General features: G+C 30.8%; 5 protein-coding genes across 8 annotated transcripts in view; 3 read left to right on the top strand and 2 right to left on the bottom strand.

Annotated features, from left to right (window-relative positions):
• Positions 1–1,443: 1,443 nt before the first annotated feature.
• Positions 1,444–2,620, top strand: LOC126856070 (uncharacterized). Its single transcript, XM_050604243.1, has 2 exons — positions 1,444–2,179; positions 2,544–2,620. The coding sequence occupies exons 1-2, from the start codon at positions 1,444–1,446 to the stop codon at positions 2,618–2,620; spliced, it is 813 nt and encodes a 270-aa protein (XP_050460200.1).
• Positions 2,328–4,259, bottom strand: LOC126856069 (uncharacterized). The gene is made up of 3 exons (XM_050604241.1): positions 4,252–4,259; positions 3,871–4,113; positions 2,328–3,793 (listed from the first exon to the last, which is right to left on the bottom strand). Exons 1-3 carry the CDS (start codon positions 4,257–4,259, stop codon positions 3,409–3,411), a joined length of 636 nt encoding a protein of 211 aa, XP_050460198.1. The 3' UTR covers positions 2,328–3,408.
• A 1,666-nt stretch (positions 4,260–5,925) lies between these two features.
• Positions 5,926–11,452, top strand: LOC126855961 (exportin-6-B). 3 transcript variants are annotated; one of them, XM_050604086.1, is made up of 16 exons: positions 5,932–6,296; positions 6,385–6,588; positions 6,661–6,852; positions 6,935–7,094; positions 7,180–7,430; positions 7,503–7,669; positions 7,741–8,047; positions 8,150–8,242; positions 8,339–8,507; positions 8,576–8,714; positions 8,830–9,188; positions 9,292–9,619; positions 10,017–10,214; positions 10,290–10,568; positions 10,676–10,841; positions 10,922–11,452. In XM_050604086.1, exons 1-16 carry the CDS (start codon positions 6,294–6,296, stop codon positions 10,997–10,999), a joined length of 3,093 nt encoding a protein of 1,030 aa, XP_050460043.1. In that variant the 5' UTR covers positions 5,932–6,293; the 3' UTR covers positions 11,000–11,452. The 3 variants fall into 3 exon arrangements, with proteins under 3 accessions (XP_050460045.1, XP_050460043.1, XP_050460044.1); XM_050604087.1 differs by having other exon boundaries at positions 6,369–6,588; XM_050604088.1 differs by lacking the exons at positions 10,676–10,841; positions 10,922–11,452 and having other exon boundaries at positions 5,926–6,296; positions 10,017–10,140; positions 10,256–10,379.
• A 257-nt stretch (positions 11,453–11,709) lies between these two features.
• LOC126856012 (glutathione S-transferase theta-1-like) overlaps positions 11,710–22,732 on the top strand; it is a 36,447-nt gene continuing 25,424 nt past the window's right edge. The window contains exon 1 of one of the 2 annotated variants that reach the window (XM_050604169.1): positions 11,710–11,867. The gene's annotated coding sequence lies outside the window, so the exon portion shown is untranslated. Of the gene's footprint in view, positions 11,868–17,047; positions 17,236–22,732 lie in introns of those variants that run through there. The other variant, XM_050604170.1, reaches the window with a different exon arrangement.
• LOC126856068 (uncharacterized) lies at positions 16,955–21,628 on the bottom strand. Its single transcript, XM_050604240.1, has 2 exons — positions 21,466–21,628; positions 16,955–17,445 (listed from the first exon to the last, which is right to left on the bottom strand). The coding sequence occupies exons 1-2, from the start codon at positions 21,626–21,628 to the stop codon at positions 16,955–16,957; spliced, it is 654 nt and encodes a 217-aa protein (XP_050460197.1).

Below are 22,732 nucleotides of genomic sequence, written 5' to 3'. Positions count from 1 at the left end.
TTACTATTTTAAATGATCACACATGGGTATCTATTGGGTATGGTCAGTGGAACGGCGGGACGCAACTAGAATTTTTCGTCAGTGCGTGAGCGGACATAGCACGATATCAACGCATTTGCTTACTAGGAAATATATAGGAAAAAAAATATATATAAGGAAAAAAATGGAAGGCCTTGTAACGGGCCGCTTCACGTGCGGTTTCGCGTGCGCGGACAGCGCAATCGGGATCAGGATTCGTAAAGGGTTGAAACGCAACGGACGTGAGTTGGTATGTACGTCGTTTATTCGCCACTCAAGGCAATGGTCAGCTTACAATCGTTAGACGAGTCAATACAATGATATGAGTATACGAGCGCACTGTTGTGACGCCGGTCTAGACAATGTTTTTCGCGTCTAGTTAAAGGTCTGGCTGGTGGCGCGGGGCACGTGCAGTGAGACGGGCGCGTGTTGACACCGCGTGTCAATGTTTCGATATCTCGCAAATGGATATCGCGCGAGATACGCGAGTTAAGGCGCGTATTGGGAACTGACCACTTTGGTCACGACGTCTGGTGGCTAAAAAAAGTACTAGTTTTAGTGTGCACTTTTATACACAAGTATATCAAATAATTCATTAAATTTAATTTAAAAAGAAAATAAAAATCAATTAATGAAAATGGAACTCATTAAATTAAATCCACGTACAAAAAATAAGAGTAGAGTTTATTGTGCTGTGAATGGTTGTGGTAGTAAATCCCATGAAAATTTAGAAATTAGTTTTCATGCAATACCTAAACCTGGTAGCAGTTTTGTTTACATTGAAAATTTTTTCGGAAAAAAAGAAAAAATATTGATAGGTTTAAAGCCTGGAAACGTGCTTTAAAATTGAAAAATACAAATCCCCATATGAGAGTGTGTTCATTACATTTTAAAAGGAGTGATTTTACTATACCAGGTAAGTTGATAATGTTTAACCTAAATAATCCGTGAGAAAGTAAATTTAAAATTCAATAAATATGAAAAATTTTTTCTTTGCAGGCGTTATTACAAAAAAAAATGACTTTAAAAAAAATATGTATTCCATCATGTAATTTGCCGAGCTCTGCTACAGTATCAAATCAAGCTGAAAAAAATAAAGAGGCACGATGTCAGCGTCGCATAAATCGGAGTTAAAAAAGGAAGCCGTAAAAAACATGAAAACATTAGTGAGGATTCTAGTGTCGGAAATTCGAATAATATTTTACCTGATAAAAGCGATGAAGATTGTTTTATAAATGAAAATGTTGTTGAAATATCTTTAGATAAATCATACAATGATGTTGGTGTTCGGGTGGAAACTTTATTTATAAAACCATCATTCATGGATTTTATCAGGACAGAACAAGATTTACGAACAGCAACAGGAATTCAATCCTATGAAATATTGGATATGATCGTTGACTTAATGATAATTATGGTCAAACTATGCACAAAACTCAAATGAGCTTGAGAGACAAAATAATCATGACCTATGTTAAATTAAAACAGAATCTTTCGTACTCATTTTTAGCAGTTATTTTTAATAATTGTACACCGAGGCACTGTCAACGAATTTTTTATAAAACTTTGCAAATGTTAAGTGAGACATTAAGACCTATGATATCTTGGCCATCAAGGGATGAAATCTCTCGAAATTTACCAAAAGTGTTCGAAGGATTTGAAAATGTGAGAATTGTCGTAGATTGCACGGAGATTTTCATACAAGCTCTAACTAAGTTAGGCTGTCAAGAAGTTGTTTATTCGCATTATAAATCATCTCCAACGATCAAGGTTATGACCGGAGTATCACCAGGAGGGACGATAACATTTATAAGTAAACCGTTTGGAGGAAGAGTTACTGATACTGAAATATTTTCGAAGAGTGAATTAATAAATTTGTTAGAAGTTAATGATGGAGTAATGTGTGATCGAGGATTTCTGATAGACGAGCTTTGTGCTCGAAAAAGTTGGAAACTTATTAGACCTCCTTTCCTAAAAGATAAAAAACAATTCTCCAAAAGTGAAGCAATTCTTACCTCACAAATAGCTAAAGCTCGAGTTCACATAGAAAGATCTAATCAACGAATCAAAGCCTTTGCGGTGGTTGGTGAAACAATGTCGGTGAAACTGGTACCAATTATAGAAGATATTTTTTCTGTTATTTGTGCAACAGTCAACCTCAGTTCGCCTATTTTAAAAGATGATAAATTTATGGGAAAATAAGAAATTAACAATTTGTAAATAATATACAGAAAACACTAAAATGTATTAACAAAAAATAATAAACATAATGTTTCTTATATCATGTTCATTTTATTTATTGATTTGTTTTACAAAACTAATATTTCTCTTAACATTAATACAAACATAAATATGTAGATTTTTCTTATTAATTGTATTATCACATGCCATAAATAATTTATTTCAATTAAATATTAGTTAGGATATTAATTAGCTTTGGCCATTATTTTAGTTGTTATTTATAGAATCTTGTTTAATTGCACAAATAATATGTAGCATTTTCTGATAATATGCTTTTTTTAAAGCCGTCAACATCTTTATCACGAATACACTATCGAAATCAACAGTCAGTATGAAAGCTCGTTTATCGAACGATGAATAGATCACAAATGACGTTTTCTTGACATTAATGACAGCCATTCCTAATTGCATTTGTTCATAGAACTCATGTCTTTTTTTTAAACTAATGTTTTCACCGTCTTGGATTAAAAATTTGCCAATTACAGATTGAACGACTGTGTGAATATCCTTGGATTTTCCTTAGAAAGGACACTTAATTTCCAGTACTTCTGACGGTTTTCCATCTTTAAAAATAACTCCATCAGGGGAATAAGCGAGCCACGGATTTTGTTGACATATGATTAGTCCAGTTTCAATAATATCTTTGTTCGTTGCTTTTCTAAAGCACTCCCGAGCTTCTCCTTCTGTTTTTTTCCCATAATCAGTATATTCACTCCGAAAGTTTTTCGGAGAAAAAAAAGAATCACATTTTTTCTGCCAATCCGGATTCTTATTAGAAGTATAAGTAAAAAGCTGATAGCAAGTTGATCCAGTTATCCGGAATCGCCTTTCTTTATGCCACTCTGAGTAATGTAATTTAGTTTTTACACAAACTTCTTCATAATTACAGTACAAGTCTTTGATAGTGTCTATACAGCATTCGTATAAATAAGTGATTTTCATACTTTTAATATCTTCCATCAATTCACTTCGTTGTAACGTAAATATCACCTTCAGTTGTTGCTTTTCCATATCAGAAACGTCGAGATTTTGATTACGATCAATTAAAATGGGTTCATGCCTTCCAACACTGAAAAATTATCCAAAAACTATTAAAATATAAGCTTTTATAACCAAATCATTATGTACACCATGTTACCATGTTTTTTACTAATGTTTAACAAACGCCGAGTCTTTCAATTTAGCCTGAACTTTCTCAACTATGAGCATTCTCTGATCCTCAGTAAGACTTTTTACGGTGCTCCATTCTGGATACTTTCGTTTTATAGCATTGGTAGATACCACTTCTTCAAAGACTTCACCTTCGTGAACTTCATCAAGGTCTTCATTATAATCTTGTTCACTTACAGAATTATTAACAGTTACTGGGTCATTTCTCGCATCTTGGTTACTTTGGCACTTACGTTTCACCTTGGAAAAACAAGCATGTTGGTGAATCGGGGTCGAATTATATTCTTTTAGAATACGATCTTGCTTATTTTTCCATTCACATCTTTTATTAGTACAGGATAAAACTTCAAGCTGATCCCCTTTCCTGAAATAAAAAAAAAAATTTATGAAATAATAAGTTTTTAGCCGCTCAATGACGATTGAGGTTAGAAAATTACTTACCGGTAGCAATATAATAAAGCAGCCACCACGTGTTTACATTTTGCGCCCTTACCAGCCTTACAACCAGCCGAACAATTAACCGATAAAATTTTTCCCGACTTTGAAATTAAGCCTTCAATTTCATGAGGTTTTTCTTTTACGTGAGAACTTTGTAAACACAATGCTGTAAAACTCACAACGTCACTATTTACTTTTTCAATATTCTTACCACATCTTATTAAATGACCAGCTGCCAGATTTGTTCTGCGTTTTTATAATTTTTCTGAGCTAGATTTGATCCAGCCCAGTCAAAAAGTTCGTTTATAGAAAACATAAATAAATAAAATTTATAACACAAATTCAATGTAAACTTATGGGTAATTCTTTACTTGCACACAAAACGTAGCCATGTTTTTTAAGCCCCGCCTATTGGTCCGTTGTCAATACGCGAACAATGACCAAATGCAGAGCGGATGAATGATTTGAGAATGAGTTCGTGAGCGAATGAATTTAATAATGAACGAATAATACGGAGCGAATACTTGTACAAAATAGTAATAAAATAGTAATGAATAATGCTGACTAAGAATGAATGCTTGAAGACCTTTTTATTGAATGACTCGAATGCTTGAATGTAAGAATGAATAATTCGAATGCTTAAAGACCTTTTAATTGAATGACTCTGAATGCTTGGAGGCTTTTAATTGAATGACTCCCTGAGGTTTGAAATCGCCGGCTTATATACTGTCGAAACAAAGGGTTTTCGGGCCGTGTGCAGATCACGCATTGCGCTCTGGAATGTTCTTAAAATGATTCAGTGGAGAACTTCCGAGAAGAAAGATTTTTAACAACAATTCTTCTGAGAATTGTCGATCGATATGTTTATCTGCCTATTAAGTTTCGGTGCTCGTGGTCGTAGCCGTCGCGAGTCCGTTCGACTTATCGCTCGCAATATCAGGTTTCACTGAAATGAGGCCTCTTATGCGCATTCTTTTCAACTTAATTAATATTTTATAATATAAAATCCTTAATAATATGGTTAATATTTTTGCTTATTAATTTATGGAATCATTTGTTCTATTTATTTCAGTTCTGATAATAAGTTGGCAATTTATATAAAGTTATGGCATTCTATAGTTTAGAAAATAGATATTTTAATTAACTTATATGTATTATATGTAATGTATATAATTTATGATTCCATAGAATATAAGCCTCTTAAATTTATATTTATGGTCGCTTGATCGATACTACAATAAAGCATATTAATTTTATTAAGATCATTTCTTTATGGAAGCATTCGCGCATTATATAATACCTGTTTTAATTATTATAATTTTAATTATTTATAAAGTTAAATTGTATTGAATATAATATTGAAAGTTTTGTATGTAATGTTTTGGATAAAATAATTATAAATATTTTCAACAAATTATTATTATATACGTTTTATGATTCCATAAAGTACGGCGCATTTACTCCTCAATTTGAGAGTGAATAATTTTTATATATATTTGTCTGTGTGATTAAATATTAAAATCTTAAAAGCTAAATATTAGTATCGATATTATCGAGTGTGAAATTCGCTCACAAGTCCGTTCTTAAAGTAATCAGCAGATTAGTTCTAGAAAGTCACTGCTGTACAGCTAGGCTAGTTCTAAATAATGCTTTCTGATTCGACGATCTAAGGAATTCTCAATTCCTTGCGCCATCGATTATTATTACTAAAAGGATTAAAATATATTCGGTTTTTAGGCTAAATAACCATATGGAACTAGAATGATAAGCGATTAATGAAATTAGTTAACAATTAAAATAAAAGCAAATAGGTTACATAATTATTCCATTGATATTTTGCAGGGATAAAAGCGGTACTTAATTACTAGCTAAAATATAGTTTTTAAAATTGGCAGGACGTTACACGGGTAGAGTCAATAAATCGAATACGCAATAAGCTCGGCGTTAGCATTGCATCAACGATAGCCAATCAAAGCTGAAGAAAGTTTAATTTTTTCTGCGTGGCGGAAAATTTGATTAGTTATTGCTTCAATTTCCACTGCGCGGCAAACCATATTCTGTGTACAGGAGTCATAACAAATGTCGATACTTGATCTTTTAGATCTATTATTTAAATTTCATTTTATTATTTGTATGTACTTAAAAACTGGACATATGATGTCCGGTTTAACTTGTCAACCGAACACCGGATAAAATTCTTGAAAACCTGACAGTCCGAGTCAAAACCGGACGGTTGGTAACCCTAGGTGCCATCCAAGAAAGAAGAAGAAGAGAGTTTTGATTGACGGATTGATCTAAGTTAATTTGACGACGTCAATTTAAGATGACGTCTGTCAAGTGAAGAGAAATATTAAAGCTTTTTCTTTTTATATATTTCTATTGCATTTTGCATTTACAGCGATATAATATTTTCCACAGAGGTTATCATGGTAAAATAATTGTGATATTCTTTCTTATTGTATCCATGCGACAAAATCGATCGTAAAATATATTTAAAATAGATTTAAAATTTTGCAGGACGACGATGTAGCTGCTCTGCAGAATCTAGAACAGCTTATGATGGAATTTTTCTCTCCGGAAACAACCAATGAAAGAAAACGTACGATCGAACGTAGTTTTCAAGAATTTGCTGCACAGATTGACTCCTGGAAACCATGTTTGCATTTCTTGTCCTCTACAAGCAATCATTATGTCAGTATGTTTGCTTTGTCCACTCTGGAGGTAATTGTATATGTATCATTTTGTTTTGTAACAGTGTGATTTTCTCTCTATAATATGTGAATTATTTGATAGACAACTATAGGAAGACGATGGCCTATTCTCCCATGGGAGGATAGAGCTCTCACAAGATCTACTTTGTATACATTATCGTTAGAAAGAGATGTTGCACCTTTCGTAAGGAATAAAGTAGTAAAATTAGTGGTGGATATAGCAAGACATGACTGGCCACATTTTTATCCTGATTTTTACTCCAACATTTTACAGGTTTGTATGAACAGAATAGTTTCTCTTTTCATATAATTTACAGTTAAGATTTAGTTGTAATATTGTCTAATTTTTATCACAGCTATTAGATCACAAACATACAAGATTGTTGGGACTTGTTTATTTGAGAACAGCTTCAGAGGAATTAGCCACACCGAGGGAAGATCTGCCAATGCACAGAAAAAACGAGCTATTTAGATTATTGAGTTCGCAAGTGTCTCTGACTTTGGATACACTTACTGGTATGATTGTTATTGTTGGAATATATAATATGTTGTATTATATATTAATGATTTCATAATCTCTCTCTTTTTTTTGTTATACCAGTTCTTCTAAAAGAGACTACAAAATTGCAAAGTCGTTCTGGAACTGTGACACCACCTCCATCACCTACTAGTGGACAAAGTCTTACACGTACTGTATTAGATGTTGAAGGATTGGCGACAGGCACCAGTGAAGTTTGCACAGCTACTCTTGAAGTTTTAGCACATCTGTTTAGTTGGATAGATTTATCAAACAATATCTCTACTAATTTATTGGATGCTATTTTTTCTTGTGCTAAATATTATGACGCAATGGTAGGATTTTACTTCAATACACATAGGATATGTGTCAGAAAAAACATAATAAATTTGTCTACATTTTTGTAGAATGGCAAACAAATAGAAATGGCTGTTCAAGCTTTGACAACGATTAACGAGCTTTTGTATAGACCACTCTGCTCGCTTGATGCAACTGACATATTGTTACTAGAAATATTTCAAAATGGTATTGGTTTATTCCAATTAATGGAACATCTAGATTCTATAGAGGAGAGGTATGCCTTTTTAGGAAAAATCTGCTGTGATATTCTGAACATAAAATGCAAGATAAAATATGTTTTTTCAGTTACATGGAGAAAATAACAGAGTTTTTACAATTATTTGTAACAAATCATCTGAAGAGGATGGAATCGAGCTCAAAATTTCCAGTAAATACATTATTAGAAATACTGTGTCACCACACATTTCAACAAGCCTCTACCGTAAACGGTTATTTGCGTTGTTTAGACGTTTGGACTACACTTTTGGAGAGTTCTCAGTCACGATATTCTACCATCGCATTAGCCCTCGCCGAACGGATCTTGCAAAAAATGAGTTTTAAATTTAATGCTCGAGTATTAAGAAATCTCGATACAGAAAGTTTGGATGAGAATGTAGGTGTAAAGCTGTGAAATTTATATAAATATAATTTAGAGATCAGAGATATATATAATATCAAGCATTTTATTAAAATTTTATAATTTTTCTTCTTGCAGGAAGAAACAGAGTGGCAGCATTTTCTGAGATGCAATATAGAATGTTTAGCAAAAATCGCCGATATTTCGCCAGTTCCAGTATTTACATTATTGGTAATTTATAATAATATATAATATAATAATATATTCATATCTTATATATATTTTTATATATGACAAAATTATTAATATTGGATATATTTGTTTCAGTATCGTTCATGGAGAGAAGGATTAATTATTTTCGGAGAATTGGGCGCTGCTGTCGCCAATAGTCAAGTTATTTTACTAAATGATGCAGAAGCATCAAATGTACATGCGCATTTGAGAGATCTTGCATCAACTACACAAGCTTTAACTAGACTATATTCTCTTTTCATTGGTAAACTATTACAAGCAATTTTATTAATATCTGTTTTGCATAAATAACACAATTATCTGTATCGATAGGAGATCAAACGAATGTCGATCAAGCCTTAGCTGAGGAAGTTGTATCACAAACTCTCGATGCATGTATATTTGCAAGAGATAATCAATTATATAAGGCGGCACTTCAACCAGCCGCTATCGTAATAGATCTTATAGAAGTGTAAGTTCTTAACTATATCTTGTACATGATTTTTTAAGTATATACAACAAAGCCAATAATATTAAATATTTTAATCATATGAAGACACATGTTATATCTTTATTTGTGCTATTAGACATTCACAGCTTTTGGCTTCTCTTCAAGCGTGGTGTCATTGGATAGTCAGGAAACCGGAGAAAACAAAGGAAACACTCTGTCAGCGTTGCATTGATTCATGTATTTGGGCAACAACGTATACCACATCTTGCGATCATCCACCTCCTTTAAATCTGGTCCATTCTGCCGTTCATCTTTTTCAAAGTATCACCGCCATTTTGAAACCAATCTTGTGGGACCAACCGATTTTTAGGAATTTAATTTCTACGGGCACGTATCCTTATTTAAAGCTAGATACAATCAAAGTTCTGCGAAGAGCATTGATAAATGGAATTATATTACCATCTGGTGATGCAGCCATAAGGCAAAGATTATTGGGTGAGTTGTCAGATTTTTTAAATTAAACTCTATAACTATTGGTATAAAACATCTATAGTTTTTCTTTTTATGAAAAGGTATAAAAGAAAAATATCTTATCTAGATACTATGATATTGGCCTTATCTGCACCTTTGGGTATGCAAGGACAACCAGTGCCTTTAGAATCGACAATTTCAATTACGATTATGCCTCTAACTCAATTACTAGAAGATTGCGCGTCCTCGTCTACGACTATAAAAAAAATGTTACACTCGTGTTTGGTATCGATAATAAATAGAACATTAGAGTTATTGTCTTATGTGATAAGGTGTCAGATCATATGCGAAGTATTACTTGGCTTCCTACATTCGACATTTTCAGTATTACAACAACAATTAGGCCCCGAGTTTATGCAAAATGCAGTTCAAGGCATACTGCAGCTTTATACCAGGTTTGTACAAAGTATTACATTACAGAGGCAAAGATATTTAATCAAAATGTAATAGTAAATTTTGCATTATCTAAAATCATAATAACATAATATCATAATATAAAAATATGTCTTTTATTTTCCTTGTTTTAATAAATCTATTTTTATTTATTAAAATTTTTCCTAAGTGTTTTTAGAATTAAAATCAAGCTTTTTTATCACTTTTCTGTGAACAACAAATGTAAAAACTAATATATAATCAATGTTATATATATATATATATATATATATATATATATATATATATAAAGAATATTTATATAGAAGAATATTATATATATAAATAATATATATATATATATATATATATCCTGTTTAAAGTTTTTTAATTTAAGAGCATTAATTGCTTCATTTACAGGGAAAATATTTCTGCTGGTCCTGCATTGGATCAATTGTTGGAAATTTTGATACTTGTTGTATCAGCACCCAGCAATGCATTTAAGGCATTTGTCCCTTCTGTAACGAGTCTGTGTTTAGGTCAGGTATGGCCTGCAATCGGAAGCAGCCTAAGTGCTCATCCGGATACAACATTAGTTTTATTAAAGCTCTTCCATAGGTAATATATTGATAGTGTATATTTTTTTATTTCTATTTTAGAAGCCAGTCCTTTGACAAAATTATTAATGTTTAGTATTCTTATGCATCGATGGCAATATTTCTATAATACCTCGATATTGCGTACTCTTGGGCATCCCGAAGAAGACGAACCTGTCGAACATAAAGAAGAATTAGTGGCAATTTTAGAGGCATTTGGTCAAGCTCTACTTCAGTCAGATGTCAATATATTTCGACAGAGTTTGCAAAGCCTCGAGCAATTAAATATCAGGTGGCGACTTTATCAACGAGCCATATTCAAGGTTCATCTTCTCGAGAGATTTTTGATGGCATTATTTACAGTTTTATTTCAACAGTAAGTATTATATTATCTTTCGATATAATATTTCTTATTATTAGGAATATTTTTGCCATTTAAATTTGTTAGATCTGTATTTATAACATACTATTTAATTTATATAGATCTCACAACTTGTTAGCAGACGAAATAGCCACTGCTATTCACAGTTTAGCATCAGTCAACATAGGATGGTTTTTTGGTCATTTTTTGCCAACATTCTTAGCAACTTGCGAATGTGTAGACGATATGCAGAGAGCTACATTGTTGGGAAATTTTGATAAATCCACAGTGCGTTTAATCTTTAACATTTTTTAAATGAAAATATAAGTGTACTATACACTTAATAAAAATATCTTTTTTTTTTTCAGGATCAACCAACTCTGACGAGATCAGTTCTTCAGCTTATTTCAGACTTAAGATGTTATCAACTATGCAGACCAGGCTGAAATGCATATTAGAACAAAATTTACAATTTGAAGTTATCCCATAAGACTTTTACAATGGCATTTAAATGAAATTAGCTTTTTTATTAAATCTTTTCTGCCTTTGAATGCCTCTAGATACAGATACAAGAGACATTAACTATAATGAAATGAAAAAAAACAAAAAAATTTTTGTAAACATTAACTATTCTGTATATATCACTGCCATATCATCCTTTTATGATGTAAAAGCTGTTTATATTATGAGTAAAACATGCCTTTTTTTATAAGTCAAAGTTTTTTTCAGATTTTCTCTGTTTACTTTTAGACTTTATAGAAGTGTATATAGTTATACAGGTCTGGAAAGATTGTGCCAACACTCGTGAACATACAGAGCACAGTAAACTAAACAAAAATGTTCTTTATCATTTTTTTGTGTAACGCTTAATAAAGGAGTTATGTAAGTTTGAATTGGAATTGAGTGAAGTCTGGCCAATCATCGCCGATTTTTAGCCGGATGCATGTATGGTGAGCCGCGCATCAAGGGCTAATTTCACGAAGTCTGGTTAGATTAACTGACGGTTAAAATTAGCAGGGTAGTCGTTTGGTTATCGCTTTACATACATATAATAGTCATATTCTGATATTACTGTCACTACTGAAAATCTATAGTTTATGTCACGTACATTATTTTTAATACTGGTAATAATATCGGAACACGGGGTATATAGGAAGTAGTCACGTGGTCCATTGCTTATGTGGCTTCGGGTAAAGTTAGGATAACTTTTTCAGTCTAATATTACTTGCAATTTCTTAGTGATCTGCATTGACCTGTCATTTTCCTCGATTTAAAACAGTGTTTTCTTCGAAACCTATTGCATTTGTTTTGTGTGTAAGTATATAAGTATATGTACAAATTCAATGTGCTGTTAAATCTTCTTTAAAGTAGTTGTCTCGCAAATGGCAATTAACAAGAAAAATTTGAAAACTTAACTATACGTTACGTAACAAATGTGGTATCTACACGTTTATACTTAAAAGTAATTGACTGTCTCGAACGCGAAATAATCGCTATCAAAAATTGCATGTTTTTATACACGTATTGCGTACACAAAACGTACGAAAATCTTGTATTTTAAATTTTAATAATTAAAAAAAATAACAAGTAGGATGAAAAACTAATACAAAGTAGAAGAACACTTTAGGAATTCTTTTTAAAAAAAATCAAAATAATTGATCGTTTAGTTTTAGAAATACAATAATAAAAAGACCTTATAGTATCATTTCATTTTGTTATTTACCGAAAATTAAACAAAGACAGATGATACTCGTGATGAACGTTGCGGGCAATTTGAGGCAAAATTTGGCAATAGCGTACAGAATGTCCAAAAGTTTTAAATTGGTAACCATAGGTAATCGGATTTTGTAACGTTGATTTAGAGTATAAAAATTTGGATTGTCGCGAGATAACTACTTTAATTGAGATCAAAGAAATTCCATTTCAATATTCTTCACTTTTGGTATTAGCCCAAACAGCAAGAAGACTAAGACAGCAATACCCCAGATAGTCAAGTTTATAATATCACGTATTGGAAATTGTGCACTACATATTATATTAACAAAATTCTGGCAGAAATTTAACATGATCTGCCATTTTAATTAATGTTGACAGAAATATAGCAGAAAACAAACAGTCTCTATGTCATGATATAATATAAAAAGTGCTGCAAAATTTAAGTAACAATTCTTATTATGAAAACAATAGATCTTAAGCATTGCATGTTGACACAATATATCAATAGAAATTAAATAAAAATTGAACATAACATGACACGTCGTTATGCTACGTCGACAGAATATTGTCAGAAATCGAGTTCATTTGCAAGCACGACGTAATGGCAGAAATGTTGGAAAGATTAAGCATGATGTGCCATCTCAAAAGATAATAACAGAAACACAGCATGATCTGTTGTCATAAAACAATAACAGAATCACATCAATTTTAAGATCTGTTATATCAAGATATAGTTCTTTCGTTTACCGCTATATGATATATCTATCTCGTATTCAAGTTTCTGTTACAAATTCTGTTCTGTAGGCAAATATAAAGATTGCAAAGTACGGCTAGAACAAAATTAAAAATGTGTAATAGCTTCTGCATATAAAATACGACAACGCACTAAGCGTTACCGCGTCCTAGTCCTATGTGCAGCCGTAATATTTATTTTTATTAGCTTAATTTCTAAATTCTAATAAAGGACTTAGACTATTAAATTGAAAGTTTGGAAACTGAATAAATCAATAGAAAATTAATTGTTTAAAATAAAATAAGAATTCTTATATAAATTTTATACAATTTATGAGTTATTAATAAATTAATCATTTATTTATATATTTAATTAATAAATTTATATATTTAATTAAATATTTATAATTGCTAATATTTAAATTTTATTACATCTATATTAGTAACTACATTTTGCAGATGTGTTTTTTTTTATTGTATTTTTGTCGTCATATATTGTGACAGCAGACTCGATTTCTGCTACGTTTCTGCCGTCTTGTAACAGTAGGCCATGCTTGATTTCTGCTGCATTTCTGCTGTCAGACCTGATATGCTGGCAGACTTCATTCGATATTTATCTGCCGTCACGATGTAAAAGCAAATAATACTCGATTTTTATTTTATTTTCTTTGTTATATTGTATCGGCAAGCTGTGCTGCCAGAAGTCAAGCTTAATAGAGACGCAGAACGGAATCTGCTGCAAAGTCATGATTAAATTTGTTGGCATATTGCTAGCATTTTAGGATAAAATTATCTAGGATTACTTCTAGGACAAAATTATCTAGGATTAAAATTATCTCTTCTTTCTATTTTGATAAAAAAATTCGAAAGCAAAACAAAACACTAAAATTATTAGGTTTATCGAAAAATACTACGAAATAAAGTTGTAAGTCATGGATTTAAGAAAAGAGAGTGAATTAAAATCCTCCTGAGACAAAATTTGATTAGAGATAATATTTTACATTGTAGCGTATTTATTTACAATTCTCTAATTCTCTAATTTTCTAATTTTATTTCAGGAGTATTTTAATTCATTCTCTTTTCTAATTTCATGCTTTACAGTACGTGTTCATAGTGTCGCTCGTCGCCCATATTCAGCAACAAATGAGTCATGTGATTTCATATGTCACTAACTTGGATTGTCGCTTATGCAAATGGCCTAAGTAAATGGCGATAAATTTTTGACAATTAAATTGATGTTGCGTAAAATAAATACTGCAAAATGTCGTATCAAAAAAGGTATCACGAGTGGACCTGTCAACTTGTCGCAATTGCGCATAATAAAAAACAAAGAGGAGCGATGGCAAAATAAACTAATAATAGCTGTATGCATCAATGAAGGTATAAATTTAAAAAGAAATATATGAAAAAATTTTGGATTGATCTATTCACAAAATATGAATATGGATTTTACTATGTATCTGTACCTGAGAATAACATCAGAATTAATAATTAATAAATAATAATTAATAAATAATTAATAATTATTTAATTTTTATAATTATTTATTTATTAATTAGTAATTATTAATTAATTTAATCTTGGTATTTTAATCTAATAAATATAAGAAACCTTTATTTATTTATTTATTGTTATCTTCAGCAGTTCCATGTTTCACAATTATTGCGTGAGAGCGACATCGTTAAAAATTGGGTTCAATCCAATTTTTCAACGGCGTCGCTCGGCAATTGACAAAATGGAAGAGAATTTAGTCACGTGACCACTCATTGCTGCGACAAGCGACATCATGAAATTTATAACTATTATCTTTATAATTATTATTTTATGATACTTTTTGATAAATCTAATAATTTTATGTTGTTTTCTAGAAAATTTTTTGTTTCTTTTTTTGCGATTTTTTTTTAAACAAAGCAAAAACGAGCAAATTTTCAAAGGACTTTTCCTTAAAGCGTTTTGCGTTTTTGATTGAATGGGTTAATTCAATCCGGATCAATTAATCACTATATTTTATTACGAATTCAAGTTTTATTGGAAGAGACGATGTAATGACGTCATTAATCGTCCTCAGAACGATTAAACCTGCTACATTTCGAAAACGTCATTAGTTTATCGGTCCCCTACTTCCTCTACTTCCTATATTTCTAAAGTTTTGATGTTTAAATTGAATGAATATCCAGTATATCATAATAGAAACAAAAATTCTGTTGTTGGAAAAATAATCTCATAAAATATATCTCATAAAATATTGTGGTCATACACTAGTATCTACTTCGTATTATCAAGAACAAATTTCTGTTAATATATCATATATGAGTTTGAAGTCTGGAAATGTAAAATCTGCTGACATAATTTGATAACAAATCAACGGCAGAATATGAGTAAACCTACTAACTTGAAAACAAATTGTTGCTAAAATCCGAACAAGAGATTTATGTAACGTAATTTGATAGCAAATTGATATCAAAAAACGATCTAAATAATATGTAGTCTGATAGCAAATTGATGGCAAAAATCGAACAAAACTTGCTCATATGACTGACATCAGATTATTGACAGAAACTGAGCAAAATCTAACGAATTGGCAGCAAAAATTGAACAAAATCTATAGCTTATTACAAAATTAACTATTATTTGAAATAGTATAGTTCAGTTGTTTGCTACCGCTATGCGGCGCCATAATTCATTATCTATTAGAATTCCTATACAAAAAGTCCGGCCACTCGATAAATTTTGAAAAAACATGGCGGCGATGTGTATACAAAGTGTAGTTGAGTGTAGTGTACAATTGTGTTTATAAAATAAAATCTTTTATTATAAATTGATAATAAAAATAAGTAAAATTATCTATATTATATTTTAATAACATCGAATTAAATGTATTATATAATATAGCTGGTTATATTATTCATAGTATTGCTACAGATAAAAGTGCAATATGTGCGATTTGTTTAACTTCTGCAGGCACAACTGAATATAATGTAAATATTAAATATATAAAATTTGTGCATTTAAAATTTTGGAACAATACATTATTTTTTGCTACCACAGATGTTTTTGAATATTTTATTGCCATAGAATTTATTATTCGGCAATATTTGCCACATTAAAATAATATTAAATGTAATTTAATTAATTTTATCATGAAAAAAGTAAAAAATATTTCATGAGCAAATCTTATTATAATAATCTTATTATAATATAATTGTCATCAATTAAGTTTAAAAATTAAGAAACGATTTATTTTATACAGAAATAAAAATTGCATGTACCAAAGGCCGACTAGTCAAATCAATATATAGGATGTGTGATAATAATTGTTCCACCCGTAATGTGCAGATAGAGCGGATTAAATCAAACAGAAAAGTCCTGTACCATTTTTTCTATAACACTTAATAAAAGAGTTATTATTGAGTGAAGTTTGGCCTATCATCGCCGATTTTTAGCCGGGCGCACGTCGGCCATCATAAACAGCTGAGCACTCAAGCACATTATCAAGCGCGCGGGTCACTGACGTGCGCCCAGCTAAAGATGATTGGCCAGATTTTACTCAATAATTCTTTTATTAAGTGTTGTACAAAAAAATGGTAAAGGACTTTTCTGTTTGGTTTAATTTGCTCTATCTGCACATTACGGGTGAGGCGATTATTATCAGACACCCTGTATAACAGTAAAACAATGGTCATGCATTCTATGATTAAGTAATGTTATAAAGTTTAAAGTTTATTTTTTTATAATAATATTGTTGTATTAATCGATTATTTGAAAGCGATGCTTTATTTATAACAAGGATAAAGTCTTTTATTATACTACGTACACGCGGTTACAATAAGAATACAAAACAGAAGTGAAGTAAGTATATGTGAAAATAAAAGAATGGTAAATATCCGGGACCTGTGTTGCTCTTTGTGTTATCGCGGTTATATAACAACACCCCCTCTCAACGCGGGTCGTCTTCAACATTCTTCAGACCGAATTCCTTGATGCATCTGGTGGCTTAATTTGAATAAACTCTTAGTAAGTACATTTGCGATCATCAGCTCAGTGGGCACGTAGCTCACGTCCAACTTTCCGCTTTTAAAGACATCCCTCACGTAGTGATTCCGAATATCTATATGTTTGGTACGTGAATGGTACATTGGATTGAGCATTAATTTTTGAGCACCTTGATTGTCACAATAGATTGTGATTGGTTTGGATTGACGTTCCATGTAACACATTTCTTCCAACAAATTTCGTAAGTATACAGTTTCTTTAGCTGCCTTGGTTAAGGCCATATACTCCGCTTCAGTGCTTGATAATGCAATTGATTTTTGTTTTCTTGCTTTCCATGTTATTGCGGTGTTGGCTAGCTTAAAAACAAATCCGGTGTAGAAAACGCGATCATCGACATTTCCACCACAATCGGCATCGACAAATCCTATCAATGGAATCTCGCTCTTTGTACCTACACGGAACAACAACCTCTAATAAATGTCCAGTAGAGATCCATCATAGAGATTCAAAACCTCTATTAGACGTCTATGTAATCTCTTATAGACATCTACTAGAAATCCACAGTTCCGCATTTCTTCCTTCCATTCGATATTTATTAGACGTATTTATAGATGTCACATGGACGTCACATGGTATAATCATACATATTTCATGAAACTTTGCTGAATAAATCCCTCATAACAAATCAACATTTCAATAAGAAGTTGTTAGAGTCACTTTAAATTGTAAGATGGTAACATTCCACGGAGAAACATGCCATTAACCTCTCAGCAATATGAAAATGTACATCATCCAAACATATTCCATTATCATCCTAGAGATCTAGCGCGTAACGCTGTATTAATATTCATATAATATGTCGCAAATCTCCTAATATTATTTTTATTAAAGAACCCTTACAAAAAAATATTGACAAAAATCAATTAAACACTATTGATTTTCAACCAATCAAATTTTTTCACTAATAATTGAATAGTTCGAATTTTCTTTTCTTCAATATATTTCACGAAAATATATAAAATTAAATAAAACTCTTTAAAATCTCTTTAATAATGTATTTTTGGAAAAAAAAAATATATATATATATATAATTTTACATCTTAAATAGAGAATAAAGAATAATTTTATAATTTTATCGGACGTTTATCTGCCCAATTTTTAAGAAACGATCAGTCCCAATATCTGAATTTCTTTTGGTAAGAATGTATAAGAAATTAGACTGATAGAAATAGTTACATTTTTAATCTTCTGCCAATTGCTCTTTACAAACTTTATATAATTCTCATGACTGAATGTCAAATGCGAGATAGATGCATCACACGTCACATAGCGGTAAACAAATGAACAAGCAATTGAATACTACATATTTTTTTTGTAAAGTTTTTGAAATGTTACGCGCAGTAACATTTCTCATGAAATATTAAATAAATGATATTTTTAAATCTATAAAAATATGCACATCAATTATTAATATTAAACAATTTTTTATAGTTTTGTAATATTTTCAGCATACGCGAAAAGTGAAATGATTGTGCGTAAGTTCGCTGAAATATTAAAATAAGATTCCACTAATTTTCCAACAATATTATAAAGATTTTATTGTAAAGTAAGTGGTAAATATCAGTAATGTGATCATTAAAATGTGTGAGTTTGTAACCTCCCTATAATTTTATTGCAATGTTCAATGCTGTGAGGGACACATTCCTCAGATATAAATGTTCAAAAAAGTTAAAATCATCCGTGGTTTACTTAAAAAAAAAATATATATATATACAATGTATACAATATATAGATCTTATATTTTTAAAAATACGCTAATAAAGAGCTCATTTTATTTGATTTTATGGATTTTTTGTGAGATACCATATACATTGAAACAAAAGTTTGAACTATTCAATTGGTGAAAGTACGATTAAAAATAGTGATTAATCGATTTTTGCCAATGTATTTTAATATAAATAATATTTATATTTAAATTTATATTAAAATTTAAATAATATTTTTTGTAAGAGTTTCTTAATAAAAATAATATTAGGAGATTTGTGGCATGTTATATGAATATTAATATAACATTACGTGCAATATTTCTAGAGAATCTTAAGAATATATTAATGAAATGAGTTTGGACGAATATTTTAATGTCTAATTGGGAGATTAATGATAAGTTTGTTAATCTCCGTAGAATGTTATCATTTTATGTACAATTTAAAGTGATTGCATCAATCTTATAACTACATAGATTTATTATAGATGTTTTTCTACAAAAATTAAAAACTAAACTATCATTTATAAATTCATTAAATTAATACTATTTTATTTTTTTGTGTGCGTACCAATTGTATCAAGAAATTTATTTCATAAAATCAAAAATATATTAGTTGTTTTTAATGTAATTATTTAGGCAATTGGATATATTTTATTTATCTATTTATCTATTTTTGTGCGTAAAAAAACAACTAAAAATATATTTTTGATTTCATAAAAATATAAACCAATTATATAATTCAGAAATCTGTAATTTTAATTTATAAATTAGGAATTTTCTTTCTTCAGTTTTCTTTGTTAAATTGATGATATATATTATGTGGATTTTGTAAAATATTTTGATATCAAAGAAATTTTTTATCTTAGTATAAAAATTATGCTGATTATTAAAGTTTAGTAAAATTTTTAATAAATTTAAATTGTCTATAAATAATATATTGTCTATAATTAATATATATATATATATATATATATATATATATATATATATATATTATTAAATTTTTCTCAAAACATTGCTGAGAATTTTAAATAACGCTTAAATAAAAATTAAATTTTATTTGGTTAGAAATATATGTGTATAAATCTATCATACATCCATAACAAATATACCTCATCAAAGTTAGCCCCTCCACTTTGATTATTATGAAACCTTTTTTACCAATCATTTGGTGATTGTTTGGTAGTGTTTGGTATCGCATTCAAAACATTTGGTAATTTTCCGTTTTTTCACAAAAAAATAAACTTTTAATCTTTTTTTAGCCCCTCCAGTTTGATTATTATGGATTTTTTTTACCAATCATTCAATCGTTGATTGCTAATGCTTGGTACCGCATTCAAAATGTTTGGTAGTTGCCTGTTTATTTAAAAAAAATTGTTAAGAAATTTTTAATTTTTTCTTAACCATTCCTTCCGCCATTGTTATAGGTTGACCAATCAGAACAAAGCAGTTTAACGGTTGATTGGGCAACTGTCGACCATACTCTAATCGCAACCGATTTCGCAACCAAATAGAACTATACGAAAAGTTTGTTCTTAAGTGAATCTAACGCAAAAAAGGAGAGATATAAGGCTATGGTATATAAAAATACTTAAGCAATAAGACTTAAAAATTTTATCTATACAGAATTTTAAGCCGATCGCACACACTTTCCGTAAAGGCCATTGTACGTTAAAAAATTTTAGTCGTAATCGTAAAGCCGTAAGTAAATCAATCAATTACAGTTCAAACATTCTTATTATGATTAGAATGTTTGATTGTGATTGGTCAATTTGCTTACGGCCTTACGATTACGACTAAAATTTTTTAACGAGCAATAGCCTTAAGACATAAGTAACTTGACCAATCATGGCCGAACATTAAGGCCGAATCTACAATAAAAAATTAACCAATCATATTTGATTATTTTTTTATATTTAATTGTGATTAGTTAATTTTATATGGCTTAAAGCTTACTATTGTAGATCAGGGCTAAGATTTAAGACATAAGCGAATTGACCAATCACAGTCGAACATTCTAAAACACAATAAGAATGTTTGAACTGTAATTGGTTGATTTACTTATGGCTTTATGATTACGACTAAAATTTTTTAACGTGCAATGGCCTTAAGGCAGATCTATTGAAACTTAAGCAACGTTTAAATTCGGCTGTCGCGTATTTTAGTTTTTAGTATTTTTATGTACTATAGCCTTATATCTCTCCTCTTTTGCGTTAGATTCACTTAAGAACAAACTTTTCGTATAGTTCTATTTGGTTGCGAATTCGGTTGCAATTGGAGTTATGGTCGACAGTTGCCCAATCAACTATTAAACTGCTTTGTTCTGATTGGTCAACCTGTAACAATGGAGGAAGGAATGGTTAAGAAAAAATTAAAAATTACTTAACAATTTTTTTTAAATAAACGGGCAACTACCAAACATTTTGAATGCGGTACCAAACATTAGCAATCAACGATTGAATGATTGGTAAAAAAAATCCATAATAATCAACCTGGGGGGGCTAACTTTGGTGAGGTAACAAATGTCTAAGGGATATCTATGGATTTATAGACGACATCTACCGTGGAGATAATATAAATTTTTATTAGAAATCTATACAATATCCACTATGGAAATAGATGTCGCATGGAGCTATGGATGCTATATGGACGTCTAATGGATGCCATGTTTCGTGTGGGTATATACCAGACTGTAGTTGAGTGTACCTTTCAGGTATCTCAAGACACGCTTAGCAGCATTCCAATGGACTTTTCCTGAATTCGTGTTGAATTGACTTAAGATGCTGATTGCATAAGATATATCCGGACGAGTCGAAACAGCCAAATACATCAGTGATCCTATCAATGACTGATAGGGGATGTTCTTCATCTCGACGATTTCTTCATCGGTCCCATGTCTTTACTTAATTTGCTATTTCCATCGAGGGGTGTCGCCATTGGTTTTGCTTCCTACATGCTATATGTCGTTAGTATGTTCTGAAGGTACTTCTTTTGGATCATCATCACAGATTTATTCGACCTTTCTTGCTTGAATTCAATTCCAAGACAATAATGTAAAATTCCGAGATCTTTCATTTTAAATTTACTAGTTAAATTTTCTTTTAATCTTTGGTATACGTCAGGACTATTAGCTCCAACAATAATGTCATCCACGTATACAACAACGACTAGATAGATGTCGATCTTCATGATGTATATACATTTTTCAGTAACTAAAGATTTAAGTCCAAACTCTTTTAGTTGTTTATCCAATTTTTTAAACCGTTGGCGTCCCGATTGCTTCAGACTGTTTCAGACATTTTCTCAGCGAGCAAATCATATTTTCTTTTCTGGGTTCGATAAAACCATTGGGCTGCTCCATGAGTATTTCTTTTTCCAAATCTCCATTGATGTATGCCATCACGACATCGAGTTGATAGAGAGTAAGTTCCAATTGTGCTGCAATTGCGACTAGAATTCTTATTGAGCTTTGTCTTGCAACGGTGCGAATGTTTCTTAGAAATCTATTCTTAATCGTTGTGAATATTCTTTTGCTACCAGGTGCGCTTTTTTCGTTCCACGCTTCCGTCTGTTTTGTATTTAGTTTGCAGCACCCATCAACATTCTATGACATTTTTATTTTTTGGTCTTTTATTTTTCGGTCTAAATACCAAGCATTATTCTGCTTTAGTGCGTCGAACTCAGATTGCATCGCTTCTTTCCATTCACTCGCGTGTGCTTCAGCTAACGCTTCATCGACACTTGGATTAATTTCTTCATCATACAGTGACTCCGTCTTGTCGTTTGAATAGACTCCTGATTCTGGTTGAGTTTTCATTAAATTGTATAGTTTTTGCGGTCTTCCTTACTCACCCGTTTTTATATTTTTAGGACGTCCCAGCCCCCTCTTAAACGGAGCAGGTTAAATTTCTGCAATCTTGTCGATTTTATTTAGTTTAGTTATTTTGTCGGGTTCTTGCATGGTTCTTTTTCT

The sequence above is a fragment of the Cataglyphis hispanica genome, chromosome 17 (assembly GCF_021464435.1).
Source record: "Cataglyphis hispanica isolate Lineage 1 chromosome 17, ULB_Chis1_1.0, whole genome shotgun sequence".
NCBI lineage: Eukaryota > Metazoa > Arthropoda > Insecta > Hymenoptera > Formicidae > Cataglyphis > Cataglyphis hispanica.
The sequence above is the reverse complement of the archived record's forward strand: the minus strand, read 5'-3'. Positions and strand labels throughout refer to the sequence as shown.

Bases quoted from the DNA above. Each gene is read 5' to 3' on its own strand.
- LOC126856070 (XM_050604243.1), top strand. From the start codon at position 1,444: ATGCACAAAACTCAAATGAGCTTGAGAGACAAAATAATCATGACCTAT. The intron at 2,180-2,543 runs GTTCGCCTATTT...CTTTTTTTAAAG, and splicing joins TTGTGCAACAGTCAACCTCA to CCGTCAACATCTTTATCACG.
- LOC126856069 (XM_050604241.1), bottom strand. The intron at 3,794-3,870 runs GTAAGTAATTTT...TTTTTATTTCAG, and splicing joins GCTTTATTATATTGCTACCG to GAAAGGGGATCAGCTTGAAG.
- LOC126855961 (XM_050604086.1), top strand. The intron at 8,048-8,149 runs GTAGGTGTAAAG...TTCTTCTTGCAG, and splicing joins CAGAAAGTTTGGATGAGAAT to GAAGAAACAGAGTGGCAGCA. The intron at 8,715-8,829 runs GTAAGTTCTTAA...TTGTGCTATTAG, and splicing joins GTAATAGATCTTATAGAAGT to ACATTCACAGCTTTTGGCTT.
- LOC126856068 (XM_050604240.1), bottom strand. From the start codon at position 21,628: ATGAAGAACATCCCCTATCAGTCATTGATAGGATCACTGATGTATTTG. The intron at 17,446-21,465 runs GTACACTCAACT...TGTTCCGTGTAG, and splicing joins TGTCTTGAGATACCTGAAAG to GTACAAAGAGCGAGATTCCA.